Raw genomic sequence first — 16513 nt, 5'->3', positions numbered from 1 at the left:
TACACGAATAGTAAAAGAGACTTCATTGTATAAAACAGAAATGTACATATTCGAATTACCTATTATATATTCACATACGTCACAATTCTTGACCTTTCCTATATATATTTCCGCACTAACAGGAATCGTATGTACATAATACTACACAACTTCGATCAGTATATAAACAAAAATAAAATCTATTTACTGGTAAATATAACACAGAAGAAAAAACTGCGAAATTTGTGAATTGGGTGAAAAGTTGTAGCCTCAGTTATAAAAAATGGTTTATGTATTTGTCAAGAATGTTTATTAACATATTTCTCGAACATTGCATATAAAAATGTTAAAAATGACTCAGACCATAACCTCAAATATAAATGCGTAAATACATGCAACTATATTTTTGTTTACGGAGATCAGGAATTTTTTTAGCCAGCTTTGCTGCTTAAAAATAGTATCTACATAAAAGGAAAGCTTTATAATAAGTAAAAATATAATTAATTTGGTTGTGCGGATATTTTAAAAGTTTTTCTTGAAGTTTTTTAGTGTTCACAATCGAAATTTCAACAATAGTAAGTGTTTTATGAATGAAATCAGGTCACTCTGATTTGTAGAATGTTTGTTTATGTAAACAACTATCTATAATTTGTTTTGTGTTTTGAAACTTACGTCGCAATTTTTGGCGTCTGCTGTGTGCGTTAATTAATGTACCTATCTTTACACAAAATATATATGAATTAAATAATATAATATCGTGTTTTATCAGCCATGCGTATTAATTTTCATTGATAAATTCGAATGCGTAATTACTAAACTGCGTTTGTGCACTAGTTTGCATTTAATAATGTTTTTCTGGATTGAAACTGCCACCAAACTACCAAAATATCCAATTTACCTAAAGAATACATCTTCTTCCATCGATCACAGTTAAAATCCATCCACAATTTCAATAAAAAACTACGCGAAATAAACGAAAACAACTATCCAAAGCAACATTTTGTACGGCAACCGTCGCCAACCCAACGTACACAAACTCCCTAACCACAGTCGAAACACGTGAGCATTGAGAGTACAAGTGTTAGAAAGTACAGTAGGCGGGTATCGGCAGGTAAAAGGTAGATCGCGATAGTCTGTGTATCAACCGAGCGCCTTAACGGTAAGAGTTGTACTACAGAAACAGTTGAGCATCGCTAGGCTACGGCATTAGTGCAGGTAAAAAGTAGGCCGCGGACTATGCCAGTGCAACTGATCTGCCTAGTGGAGACATGGGAGTAGGAGTAGAGGGGATAGTGGGGTCCATCGACGATCTTCTTCTAATTATCTTTGCGAGAGATTGTCTACCAAGCTTTGGACTGGGCAGGATGTGACGTCGCTTGTAGGTCGCCCACCTAAGGGGCATTTCCGACTACTGCGTTATGCAATCGGTTTATTTATTACTAGATTTGTTGTTGTATTTTTAGTTCAATCTAAAAAAAACATTCCCAGTTCAATATCCTAAAAATTTAACAGCCCAACAAAATGAAAAAAATTGCCGCAGGAGAAATAACGAATTTTAAATATTTTTATTACGCTGATTTCCAAAAATGTCTGTAATTGTTTCGTTTTATTTTTGGAATTGATTGTTTAGTTTCAATTAAAGGTAAAAATAAGAAGAAAATAGTTTTACAGGTCAAAACCCAAATTTTCTGGGTAAAATTAAAGTCAAATCATTTTGTTCTAGGTAGCTAGAAATCATATTATCGTAAAACCCTAATTTCCCATACTAGCCGAACCCCCACGACCGAATGTCACTACCTGGACTCTATAGGTAATGTGTACATATACCCTTATCAGTTTCAGTTTACCATTAGTCTTTATGAGTGAATTTGTGATATCATTTTGTGTCCTTTGTCGACAATGTTTATCGATTTGTATTTTTTGCTAACAGTCCAGTCTTCAGAGCCCTAAAAATCATACGAACAAGATGAATTTTGCCGAGAATATTAATTTTGTTTTAAAGTTAAAGAGAACAGCTTTCGTATGCAGTTTTTTGTATTTTGGCGCGAATAAACCTTTCTCTATGTGACTGACATTTTACAGGCATATTATATACTTCAAAATGTGTTCATTTACTGAATTCCATCCTTCTAGGTCCACAATAGCATTTTATATGGGCCATTTCATTTTGTTCCAAAACAAAAAATAAAATTTTGTTTCATTTTGTAACAAAAAATTTTTGTATTTTATCACTTTTTCTTTCATAGCGAGCTCTAAATGCTACAAAAAACCCAGAAATATATTTTTGATATAAAATTTTCCGCTGAATACGATCCCAGTTATAAAATTAGCATAACTTTCAAGAGAAATTCGGAAATTTTGAGAGATCTCAAAGACATATCTTTTTTTTATTCAAGGTAAAAATAACTACATCTTTTATATCAAAGGATGAAATGGTATTAAATTCACTTGAATGGCCAAATTATCAATTTTTCCGAAAGTTTAGGTCTTTTTCTGGAATTGCCCATTATTTTTCTCAACCCAAATGCTATTCTGAACACAGATTTGGATTCCCACAAAATTTTACATAAAATAGTGTATTTTAGTATGATTTTCAGAAATTAATTATGTCTTAAGTAATTAAAAAAAAACGGGTGTGGCAGTCCAGTGGGACTGCCGGTGGAAGTTACACTTCTATACACGCATTCGCCGTTACAAATTTATTTGGGAGTCAATCTGCACAATCATTACATATGTAATTCTATAGGTAAGACATATCAGAAAGAGAAACAGAATTAATAACAACTTACTAACAATGAAGGATTGAATCAATATTTTGATGAAAATGTATATTTTTATTTTCATATATGTATGAAAGGAGTTGAATGCAAATTTTTTTTACACATACTCGGCAGTAAAATTCATTGTTTATTTTGTTATTAATATAATAATACAATTGTGTTTTCATCTTGTTCAGCATTTGTGTTTGGGCATAAAATATTATGAGTATTATTGTAGATATGCTTTTCTCGATTTGAACTGTCTTTTGGCAAAGCAAGTTCCATATACGAGCTAGGCTTTTGCTTATATTTAGTACAAGTTTGTTTTTCGTTGTTAGAAAAGTCTTCTAATTTTATTTTAGAAAACGGTAAAATGATATTTAAAATACCAAAATTTAGACCTAAAATAATACAATATAAATTAAACTGCCATATTAATAAGTATTTAAAAATGACAATAATATACATAAAAAAATACACTACAATACAGTGCAACATAATTCCATATAATAATACAATACAATATAAAATGCAATATCCATAAAAGTAGTAATAGTATTTTAAAACTAACAATAATGTAATAATATTAACAAAAAAGTCCTCCACGACTGGGAATCGATACCCGGTCTCCCGCGTGATAAGCAGGGATACTGACTACTACACTACCGAGGACATAACAGAAATGTATTTCAAAATTGACAGTTCTGGATCATACAGTGATTTATTGAGATTATTATTTTGAAATTCAAACGAATAATATAATTATGAACATTTAATGAGTAATACAAAATTTTCCGCTGAATACGATCCCAGTTATAAAATTAGCATAACTTTCAAGAAAAATTCGGAAATTTTGAGAGATCTCAAAGACATATCTTTTTTTTTATTCAAGGTAAAAATAACTACATCTTTTATATCAAAGGATAAAATGGTATTAAATTCACTTGAATGGCCAAATTATCAATTTTTCCGAAAGTTTAGGTCTTTTTCTGGAATTGCCCATTATTTTTCTCAACCCAAATGCTATTCTGAACACAGATTTGGATTCCCACAAAATTTTACATAAAATAATGTATTTTAGTATAATTTTCAGAAATTAATGATGTCTTAAGTAATTTAAAAATACATTAGGCAAGGAAGTCAAACACTAAACTTATCAATTTTCCCTAGCAAGATGAATCGCTGTCAAACTTTTTGCATTCTATTCGGGAAAGTGTCAAGAAAGTTTGTAAACAAAATTCATGGTGGTAAAATGAACAGAAAACTAGCCCAGGGAAATCAGCTTTTTTTAATGACACTGATCCGGCCAAACAAATGATAGTTTTATATAAGGTTGAGTGCTCGATTAAATAAATTTTGATAAATTAAAGGCAGATATCGAGCACAGTTTTATTAATTAAATCTTGCCCAAGTACTTTCGCTCACTAGAGCATCTTCAGGGACATTTCGTCAATTGTGGGCTATCCAACAATTGCAGAATGTCATAAACATAAAGTTGAACATAACGCTACACTAAAGAAGGACAAACAGTTTAAAATAATTTAAAAAGGCGAAGCTACATTCTGGTCGGCAACAGGCGGCGGGCGAACTTTCGACACCAAATTGTCTTTGTACCTGGGGTAATCGAAGGGTCAAATTTTATTATAGGAAATTTCGACACCGCGGCGTAAAGCAGGTAGGTAGGTAATTAGCGGCGATGGACATTTGCACCCAAGCAGGACAAGCGGGTTTTCCCAATATTTATTGTCACGGCGGGGGGCGTGGCACTTGTGTACTTGTGACTAAATTATTTCAGTTGTAATTTATTTCTTGTTTGACGTTGACTTGTGCACGTATACGGATATTTAAAAAATGAGTTTGATAAAAAGTTCCCGTGGTCGAGATTTATTAGTGGTGAAGTATTATTCATTCTCGAAACAGAAAGTGTTAAAAAGCGGCGAGATATTTTGGCGCTGCATCCAAAGAAACACTAAGTGTTCCGCAAAAATGTTTACAATAGGCTGTGAGGACCTCACCATCACAAGAAGTGATTTGGTACATAATCATGAAGCCGATCCAAAAAAGCTTGAAGTAAAGATGGTAACCAATGCATGTAAAAGAAAAGCCCAAGAGGACATATCGGAAAAGCCTGCCAAAATTACAAGAACTGCTGTTGCTGAGTGTGATGCCAATTTGCTGACGGTTCCTGACATAGCTAGCATAAGAAAGAACATTTACAACTGTCGTCGTAAACTGTTACCAGGTCAGTTACTAAGAAGCATATCAGAAGTCCATAACGCGGTTAGTAATTATTCTCCTAAAACCTGTCGCAATGAAAGTTTTTTGTTTTTAAATCATCCTGAATTAAATGTAATTGTATTTTCATGCGAGACAAATATTCGTTTGTTGTGTAAATTAAAAACTTTGTATATGGATGGTACATTTTCATACAGTACCAAATATTTTCTACAATTATTTACTATACATTTCTTGGAAAATGGACATTATGTTCCTTTAGCATACTGTTTGTTAAAGGACAAATTGTCAATGACATACAAAAATTTATTTTCTTTATTAAGGTCTAAGATTTTTGAAACATTTCAATTATGATTAGAGCCAACTTAAATATTTGTGGACTTTGAAAAAGCAATTCACTGTGCTTTATTGTATATGTGGCCCAATGCAAAAATTAGTGGATGCCGTTTTCACTTACACCAAAACTGGTTTAAAAAAATTCAATCTTTGGGTTTGGTACAAGAATATAAGGATACAAATTCAGAAATTGGAAAATGGTTAAAGCATACGTTTGGTTTAACTTATTTAAATCCAGCAGAAGTTGAAGAATGCTTTCTTTATGATTTAATGTCATATAAACCTATAAACGCAACACTTGATATATATGCAGATTATTTACTGGAAAATTACATTTTCGATAGCGCTCTATTTCCACCACACATATGGTCTAATCAGAATCCGTCTATTGCGAGGACCACAAATGCCTGTGAATCCTTTCATCAAAATCAAAGATACTACTGTTAAGGCTAAATTGGCATTTTTGGAGAAAATGATGGATAAACTACGATCCCAATAAATACGTAGGTTAGATTTTATAAAAGCTGTATCTTATCATTCCTATAATAGCAAATAAATCATTGTATACAAGTATATTAACGGTAAAATGTACAAAAATTAGGTATTAGTTGTATTATATTTAGATATTATTACAGTTATAAAGAAATAAAATGCACATTACTTTTATTAAAATAAATAAATTAATTAATTATGGTATTTTATTTATGTCGCAGCTATATTTATTTGGTGTCGAATATACCTGTAAGATAAAAACGGGAATTGGGGCTGGTGTCGAAAATTGCCATTAAATTTTAGTCGCTACCTGCTTAGTGTCGAAATTTCCTACGCCCGCAACAGGAGAGAGAGATTCTCTTTTTAAATAAGTTTAAACTGTTTGTCCTTGTTTAGTGTAGTGTTATGTTCAACTTTATGTTTAATTTTATGTTTATGACATTCTGGGATTGTTGGATAGCCCAGAATTGACGAAATACCCCTGAAGATGCTCTAGTGAGCGAAAGTACTTGGGCAAGATTTAATTAATAAAACTGTGCTCGATATCTGCCTTTATTTTATCAAAGTTCAAATGATAGTTGTTTTAAGTAGTATGGACCTCTGTAACAAAAACCTATATGTTTCCTGCAGTCAATTTTTTGGTCTTATTATTAACAAATTATTGTCAAAAAGACGGTAGCTTTTTGATTTTTGTGAAGCAGTGAACAGTGAAAAAGTGAAGCATTTGAAACAAATTTGAAAGTAATGTATTTATAAGTCATATAAAAATCTTATACAGAAGTAAAAAAGTTCAAAATTTGTAAAATGGTATAAAAACATTTAATTCAAAACTTATTAAACGTGTCGTCCAAAATTTATAGATAAACGTTATGTGTCTTTATATATTTTAAAGTTTTTTACTTCTGTATAAGTTTTTTAACTATGGTATACAGCCAACTACTGCGATTTTTCCATTAATTTTCATATAAAAATCTTCAAAATAGCATTTTTTAAAATGTTTCTATCCTTATTTGTGCTTAGAATGTTGTAAAATAAAATCAATCAAAAATTTAGGTTTTTTATAAATGCTAATAACAATAACTTCTTTAAAAAGAAACTTATAATCTTTATATTAAATGGAATGTTGGGTCAAATAGTTTAAAAGTTATTTAATTTGTTTATCCCAAATTAAATTTTTTTGCAAGAATATAAGTCAGAATATTGTGTAATTATAGTAATTATATAGTAATGATGTTGCAGAAAAATGTCGATTTTTGATTGAATTTAATACCATTTTATCCTTTGATATAAAAGTTTTCCTAAATTTTAATAGAAAAAAAGATATGTTTTTAAGGTATCTCAAAATTTCCGAATTTTCCTTGAAAATTAGGCTAATTTTATAACTGGGGTCGTATAGAGCGGAAAATTTTACATTGAGCATATATCTCTGGGTTTTTTTAGCATCTGGAACCCGCGATGAAAGAAAAATACGGAAAAATTTTGTTTTATTTGGAACAAAATGAAATAACCCAAATAGAATGGTATAGTGGAGCTAGAAGAATAAAATTTAGTAAATCATCACATTTTTTAGTAGACAGTATACCTGTAAAATGTAAGCCAAATAGCCAAGGGGTCGCCTGACCACATTTACACCTGACATAGTTGACGTGGAATCACCCACACTCTAAAAAGGGCCCAAAATTTATCCTGGTTTCGTCAAAATAGGCCTTTTTTCTCAAGATGGAATACAGGTTTTTAGTTTTCATTTAAAATAAACTCAACACATAATATTCATATTATTATTACAAAAAACCATTGTTAATTTAAACATTCAGTGTCTGCTTGTAGAGGTCATGATTCTAATTATTTTGTTACTAAACATTGTTACTCCGGTCGTCAGAGACAAAAATTCCACTGAACCTCTTAAAATAATACGAAGAAGCTGAATTTTGCCCAGAATATTAATTTTGGAATCACAAAAAAGATGCAAGAAAGTTTACCACTTTTACCCCCGGGCTTTCCCCTAAAACTCCCCTCTTAGGTGGGCAAAAACGCAAAAAATCGATTTACCAATAATCTGTACGCCGTAGAAAAAATGTTTTAAATAAAAAATGTAGCTGAGGTAATTTTAAACAAAAATGTCTATAAGCCTTTTTGTGTAGAATGAACCGTTCCCTCACAAACAACGCTGGAAGCGACCGTCGATTTTAAATGTCAGTAACGCGTGCGAAATCAATGAAAATTTGTATCAGCTTGACGGTAACAACTCGATATCTTTTGTTTCAAGTTTATGGATCGATAAAAGTAGCTTGCCTCACAAAAATATTGGGATATATTAAGAAAAATATATAAAGGTGAGGATAGGCAAAAGGCTCCCAATCCCAAAATCCAATTTTATTCCTTTTTTTTTACTGTCTATGTAATTAAAAAATAACGCTCAGTGCCACTTTAACCCGTCATCGCCTTCCCCCTACACCCTACTTGTAAAAAATCAATTTTTTGTTTTTATTTGTTTTTACGTGGGATGCAATCAATTTAAAAATTTTAAAAAAGTCTACCGCATATATGAAGCTTTTACAAGCCCTGTCTTTTTTTTAATAGACCCATAGGTTAAATGTACATTTTTTCGAAAAAAGCGTATATTTTTTTTTAGGTGGCTACACGTCCAATTTTTTTTTATTTTGTGTATTTGATCAAAAATGATATCTATGATTTTCTTTAGATTGTTCTGTATGGTACGCCATCTTCAAAAATCCGAAAAACTATTTTTTAGGGGTCTTTGGGGATTTTCTATATTTTATAGACTTCAAAATAGATCAAAGCAAGATTTTTTTATAGATTATATATACTTTAAATTAAAGGAGGCCTTTAAGACATTTAAAAATTCGACTAAACACCATCTTCACGATTTTTAGGGATTTTGGCGGGGTAAAACATATTTTTTGATATCAACACAACCTGAATAAATTTTGTACTTTTTATGTGATAAAAATAAGACTCTTTCGCAATTTCTTTATTTTTATAGGTCGAAAAAAGCGTATAACTTTTTTTGGAGATTGCTGTAGGTGTAATCTTTTTTATTTTGTTTATTTGATCAAAAACTATATCTAACTTTTTTAAGATTTTTTTGTATGGTGCGTCATCTTCAAAAATTAAAAAACTATTTTTTTAGGTGTTTTGGGGAATTTTCTCCATTTTATAAACTTCAAAATAGAACAAATATATCTTCTTTATAGCTTATATATTCTAAATTAAATGAGGCCTTTAGAACATTCAAAAATTGGGCGAAAACCCGTTAAAGCGCTAAAAACACCATGTTTTTTACGGTTTTGACAGGGTTAAACATATTTTAAACTAAAATTGCTTTGAGCCTTATTTTTTATTCACACAGAACGTAAAAAGGATGAAAAAAAATTAATTTTGGGAGTGTGGGCATTTTGCCCATCTTAACGGAGGTACCTTTTGGAATCTTAATATTTGTTTTTATAATATTTCATCGTAAAAACATTGTCTACAAACATTTTTGAGCGGAAAATTGATTTAGCTATCATAGCTTAGCATAGACTAAATGTGGTTTTTCTAGTTTTCTTGAAACTGAGAGTAAAAACTTGCCGATTTATGATTTTTTCGTACATAACTTTTAGTACCGAACCAAAATCAATTATCAATATTTCGCTGTAGATGTTGCAGTTTTTACTTAGAATTATTATTTTGCAAGAACGAATAAATTAGCTCATAAACTTAGCAGAGGAGCAACAAGGTTTACGTATAGAAAGATCACATACAGATATATATATATATATATATATATATATATATATATATATATATATATATATAAACCTTCATTTCTATATTTGATTAACTTGAAGAAGGCAATTGACGCAGTGACTTAACTACTAGAAGCTGCTCCTTTTTTTTTGTGGGAGCTTTTGAGGCGGTGAGCAAAGTCAGTTGCTAGTGAGTAGTTTTTGGGTGGTATGTGGCTGTAAAGCGGTGGCTTTTATAGTGGTAGTATAAGAAAAGGAGCGCTATGAGGGAGTATTTAAGTTAGCCAACCAAGCCATGAGCAGAAGGTACCTTCGATGTTACCAGCCATACTAAGGAACGGATCTAAATCAGCGTTTTTGGCGTGCAGTTATTTTGCGATATTTTAGGGGAGGTTGTTTCTAGGACGTCCTAATACTCTTCAGGAAGTTTGTTACCAGCAAAGTATAAACGTTTGGCTGAAGAGAATAAAACTTTTATTTGGGGAGCCTGGTGAGTATATCCCCTGGGCGATGGCAATGACAGAGTTTGTTTTGCTCTGTTGTTGGAGCTAGATATTGTGCCAAGGACGTATCTTTTTATGAAGGAGAGGACTCTGTCCTGTATTGATGGAATATTCGCAATTTGCTGTATTAATGATGATGGATAATCTACGTACGTTTCCTCGTGCACTTTCTGAGGATTTTCCTTTCTGCTGCTACAATGGCGTTGGTTTGGCCATTATTTAGTGACGCGTCTTGTGTTCGATGATGGGTCTGATGAAAGTTTTGTAGGTGAACAAGAGAGTTCTATTTGAATTATTTCCGAGTTTTTCTTATTCTATTTAGGGTGTTTTTAATGCCAATGCCCAAGTTGAAAGTCTTTCTAAAATGAACTCCCAAGTTGGATACCGAGGTTCTGAAATCGAGATTTTCTCCTAGGAGGGTCATAAATATTGTATAAGCAGTTTTCGATACATAGGTAGTGTAAACCCGTCGTGGCACACCCTGTATGTTCAATCACTAAATATTGATATATTTTGAAGCAACTCAATTGCGTTTTACATACATTTAAAAAAATACTTACATAATACTTTTCTGATAAATTATCAGAAATCATTATAACAAATCTCTTCCTTGAATGAATGAATCTCTCCCTAATACCCTTGACAGTGACAAAAATAAAGCCATTATCAAACCTTTCTTAAGAAACATGTGATATAAGTGATATAAAACATACATCATAAATATCTGCGTTATACTTTATTGGAAAAAACCGGCAGTTGTACTTCCTGGTGATATTAAATTTTGAATATTTTATCTGTTGAGTGTTTTTAAATTGTTGCTATTAAGAAACGATGCAATACAGTGTGGTTGATGATTTTTTATCTTGTTTTTTGTTTGAAAAATTTGAAACTTATCTTGTTTTGGTGGGTATTATGTCGATATTTTAAATGTGATTAAATTTAAAAGTACGAAATAAAAATAAACAATGACTTGTAAAGAAAAAAGTATTTTCCAAAAAAAGTTATCATTTAAAAAGTGATTTGAAGTCTCAAATTTTATCTTATATAACTTTCTTATTTATGGCTCAATTTAATAATTTTTTTGACAAATAACAGCAATATCATGCTAAAATAATACGTATCATTCTGATTTCCGTACAAGGACAGATTTATAAACACTATACGAGAAAAAACAAAATTATATTTCTACTATCTAGGTTTGTCTTAAAGACACCCCCTGTGGTGAAATAATACAGCTTTTGAGTTTGACTCAAAATTCTTTTGTATGCAAGGTTGGATAGCTCCCTATCATAGTTTTTCTCTATGGTAAAATGCTGAGGCGAGCGTCACGAAAGTAGCGCCACGAAATACCGGTCTTTACATTATTTCACTACTCTCCATCAATTCGTTCCTAGGTATCATATAGTTATTCTAAACAGGTTTAAATTAGTTAACTCCATGGTTTTGTACCGTGAAAGCATATCCTGGATCAGACGTGGCCTCAGATCACAATCCACTTATCGCCAAGATTACACTCACCCTTAAAAATATTAATAGACTACTACTACTACTAAGGATTTCCACAGTTTTCACTGTCTTCCTTCACTCAACCGTTTTCTCCAATTTTCCCTGTCATTCCAGTCTCCATCTCGCAGGGTTCTTTTCTCCATAGCCTCGTCGATTTCATCTCTGAATGACCTTCGGGGTCTTCCTCTCTTTCTTCTTCCAATCGGGCTCCATTCTGTGATTTTGTTTATCCAACGTCCTCTGTCCGCTCTTCTGACGTGCCCGTACCAGGATAGTCTCTTCTCCTCTATATAGTCGATTATGTCTGATTGCACTCCCATTCTCCGCTTAATCTCTGCGTTTTCAATTCTGTCTCTTTTTGTAAGTCTACAGCTTCTCCTCAGGAACTCCATTTCTACTGCTCTTATTCTACCTCTATTTCTCTTGTTTATTGTCCAGTTTTCGGACCCATATGTCAGGATACTTCTTGTCAGGGTATTATATATTCTCTTTTTTGTCTTTATCGTAATGTTCTTATCCCACAACACTGAGTTTAGTTGTCTTATACAGTTTCTTGTTTGTCTCAGTCTGTTGTTTATATCTTTTTCTGTTGTTCCCTGGTTCGATATTATGGTTCCTAAATACTTAAATTTATCTGTTCCATTTATTTGTCTTCCCTCGTCCATCTCTAGGTTTCTCATAGGTTTCCTTGTTTTCTGTTGTTAGGTATTCGGTTTTCTCTAAGTTTATTTCCATTCCGTTGTTTTTATATTCTTCTTCTAGTTTTCTGAGCATAAAGCTGAGATCTTCTTCATCTTGTATAGTTGTTCATCTTGTTCTTCATATTAATAGACATCAAAGAATAAATACAGAGAGATAAATTACGAGATCAGGAAGATAATAAAGCAGGCAAAAGAAAAATACTTTGAAGAGAAATGCAAAGAAATCGAACACCTTCAAAATAAATATAATCTATTTAACCTACACAAGAAAGCTAAAGAACTAGCAGGACTAAGAAAACAAAATCCAACTAGTGCAATTGTGGATAGACACGGGACTACTGTAACACATACGGACGAGAAAGTAAAAAAGATGGACAGAATAGGCAGACGCGTTAGGAACGCGTGAAGCTCTTTTTTCACTTAATGTACTGATACAAAGATGCCTGGACATCAATCAAGATATATACGTATGTTTTATTGACTATAATAAAGCATTCGATAAAGTACGACATAAACAATTAATGAATGTCCTGAAATCAAAGAAGATTGACTACAACGACCTCAGGATCATATCAAATTTATACTATAAACAGCGAGCAAAAGTACGTGTTAACGAACAGCCGAAGAAATTGAAATAAGATGTGGAGTGAGGCAGGGATGCGTATTGTCGCCAATTCTTTTTAATGCCTACTCCAAAGAGATCCTGAAAAACGCTCTTGAGGGTGAAACAGCTGAAATAAAGGTAAATGGAGTTCCCATTAACAACATTAGATATGTGGACGACACTGTAATCTTAGCCAAAAATATTGAAGATCGTCAGAGACTGGTGACCAGAATTGCGGAGTATGGAAAAGAGTATGGTCTAACAATGAATATCATGTAGACGAAATTTATGAGAATATCGAAAACTCAAAGAAATAACGAGAATCTTCTAATAAACGGAACCAACGTCGAACAAGTGGATAAATATGCATATCTGAGAACAATGATTAACTCCACAAATGATTATATTCAGGAGATCAAAATCAGAATAGAAAAGGCTAAAGCAAATTTCAACAATATGACAAGAGTGCTATATACAAGAGATTTAAAATTGGAATTAAGAGTTAGGTTGGCGAGGTGCTATGTTTTTTCCACTTTATTTTATGGAATGGAGTCTTGGACCTTGAATGCGACATCAATGACTGGAATCATTCGAGCTGTGGGTGTATAGAAGAATTCTGAAAATATCGTGGACAGAACACGTCACAAAGAGGTTCTGAGAAGGATGAATAAATAAATAGAAATTTTAAATGTAATTAAAGAAAATTGGAATATCTCGGACATATTACACGTGGAGAGAAATACACCTTGCTCCAACTGATTATGCAGGGAAAGATCCAAGGAAAGAGAAGCATAGGGAATCGTATAATGTCATGGCTGCGCAACGTAAGAGAGTAGTATGGATGTACATCAAATGAACTTTTCAGAGCAGCAGTCTCAAAAGTCCGAATAGCTATGATGATTGCCGACCTCCGCCGCGGAGATGGCACTTGAAGAAGAAGAAGATGGTTTTGTACAGAAGTGAAGAAAAAATGTAAAGAACAAAAAAAAGCTTACCTGAAATACATGGCAATCAAAATGCAAGAGGCATATCATAATTACAAGATAATTAGAAATGAAACACATGCACTGGTAAGAAAAATAAAAAATGATCAATGGGAACGCTTTTCGAAAAAAATGGAACATGATTTTTACGGTCTGCAAAAGGAAATATGGCGCTTGATAAGAGGTCAAAGAACGGAGGTAAAGGAACTAATAGAATCAAAACACATAGAAAAAGATACGTGGATTGACTATCTAAAAAAGCTATAGGCAGAGAAAGAAAAAAAAAAACGCTAGAATCGGAAACACCAGAAATTACCACAAATGAAGAACTTAATATAAATGTGCAGGAAGTTCATTTATTATTATCATATCATATATTATCATCGATCATATTAAAGAATTTCTTTGCAAAATCTTTAACAAAATTTGTCCCATTATCAGGCCAAGTAATGTTAATAACATAAATATCCAGACAAAGAACTGTGATTGAAGTAGTTTACCAATTTTTATCAGACTCAACCTTAACTATAATAAAAAAAATTAACTTACTCTGATGATGGGTGATTTTAATGCAATGTTGGATTAGAAGATACTCTTAATATTACTGGAAAGTTTAGTAAAGGACAAAGAAATGAAAGAGGAGAACTCTTGATGCAGTTATACCAAGAGGAACAATTTGGAAATTTCCAAATTATCAATAAAATATTATTTTAGTAAATCAAAATGATTATATAGCAGTAAAGAGCTAGTTAAAAAACTGTATATAAGAGGCCAATACTTACCCAGGTGCTGATGTTCGATCAGACCATAATCTAAAATTACAGTTAGGCTAAAAAAGACCGCAAAACTCAAAAATTCCAAAAGGCACTTTTTTCAAAATTTCAAAAATTTTTCTTTTATTTTAAAAACAAGTTTTTTCAAAAATAAGCACGTTGAACCGGTTCAAAAACTTACAGATTATATAACAAATACATGAATAAAATAAATTGTAAAGCGGCAACGATTAATTTCATTTGAGGTACTACATAGGGGGTGATTTCCACATTAATTTTCCAGAATAAGGAAACAACTTTATTTTGAGCTTAACTTGATTAGTTTTGATGCTAGAAACTTTAAAGACAACTTAAAAAAAAAGGGAAAACAAAAACAACGCTTTTTTTAACACTTTCAAAAAGTTTTGATGAGTTTTCCCCGAAAAATACTTTATTTTTTGTTTATTTCACGTTGGAATATTCAATTTGGAATTTGACAAATAAGAACCGACTTTTTATGAGCTACAACTCTGCTTCTACTGGGTCCACAGACTTTATAAGTACAACATTTGGTTTGTTTTATTATAAGATACATTTTTGCTAACAACATTTTGTTCGACAAATACTTACTTTTTGAGTTATTTGTGAAAAACCGTCTGAAATCGTGGTTTTTATTTTAAAATATGAAGATTTTTACTCGCAAAAAGTATTTACTTACAGAAAAAACTCTATGGAATAAAAGTTGCTTAGCATTAGTCAATTTATCCATTTCTGGACTTATTTTGAAAGTAGGTATAAGCAAAAGTGGATGACACAAAACATTTTAGACCTAATGGTCGTTAAGAGACAAGATAATACCAAAAACAAATAAAAATACAATGAAATACAAAGCGTAATATTACCATCTAAAAAAATTACACGGGCAAGAAGAAAAAATGAAATAAGTTTTTGGTTCCTTATCGAAACCTTATCCAAATAAATAATAAAGATTTAGCAGAGGTCTTTACCCCTATAACGGTATAATTCGTGAATAAATGATAACAAATGACACACGTGTACGAGTCGTGCGATAACCTAGAAATATACGTCGTATATTTGTCATAAAACCGGAACACCCGGTATATTCGAATCACAAAAACACACAAAATACCTAAATATAAATGTCTGTTTATCAATGGAGAGCAAACAAACTGATTAAAAACAGTTTTTAACCTAATTTCGATAGCGATATGTAAATGAATTGGTATGTTGTGTGCAGCGAACTCAAAAATAGTAAAAACTTGAACTTAGCGACTTTTATTTTATCAGCGTTTATCGTCGTCGTGTTATCAACAAGACAGTATACCTACTGTGTTATATACAGGGGATTAGGAACTTCGGGTTTTGTATTTAATCTGTATCTACAGGTTGTTGTAAAACGCGTAATTGTTTCAATAATACGAAGGATTACGCAAAAATTGTTTTTCTAGATATGTAAAGTCTTCTTTTGTAAGTGGTGGCAAGGTCAGGATTTGAACAGTAAAGCAAACATGGTTAAATACTATAAACAATTACATAAAAACAAAAATTTATACAATACAGTCATGCCAGACATAGGTAAAATATTTATTAAAAAACCTTGCAAGAAATTATGAAAACCCATTAAATCTAAAAAAGACGAGTGCCTAGGTCATTAATACATTCACGACTAACCGTCACACATGTGTGACGGTGAAGTTTTCGTAAGAACTACTGACACCCATGTGTGACGCCGAACTTACGTGATGAAATGTAAAATAATTTTACCACTGTTTATCACAGTAGGTCTAAATTTGGCCACAGTCCACCTGAAGGCACACGCTATGGCTGGGTTGTGATCTCGACGGTTACAAAAAGAAGAAATAACCTATAAATTTATAGCATGTATGCAAACGT

The 16513-nt window shown here is 31.9% G+C and overlaps 1 protein-coding gene across 3 annotated transcripts in view; it reads right to left on the bottom strand.

Annotated features, from left to right (window-relative positions):
* The window catches only part of Hr4 (nuclear hormone receptor 4), a 235840-nt gene that overhangs the window by 87236 nt on the left and 132091 nt on the right, over positions 1 to 16513 (bottom strand). The window contains exon 1 of one of the 3 annotated variants that reach the window (XM_072524104.1): positions 878 to 1188. The exons of the other annotated variants lie outside the window; for them this stretch is intronic. Coding sequence (XP_072380205.1) covers positions 878 to 920 — 43 coding nt within the window. The 5' untranslated portion in view covers positions 921 to 1188. Of the gene's footprint in view, positions 1 to 877; positions 1189 to 16513 lie in introns of those variants that run through there. 3 annotated transcript variants of the gene reach the window in all.

This window comes from Diabrotica undecimpunctata, chromosome 2, assembly GCF_040954645.1.
Source record: "Diabrotica undecimpunctata isolate CICGRU chromosome 2, icDiaUnde3, whole genome shotgun sequence".
Lineage (NCBI taxonomy): Eukaryota > Metazoa > Arthropoda > Insecta > Coleoptera > Chrysomelidae > Diabrotica > Diabrotica undecimpunctata.
Note: the sequence above shows the minus strand (reverse complement) of the source record. Positions and strands in the feature narration are given on the sequence as shown.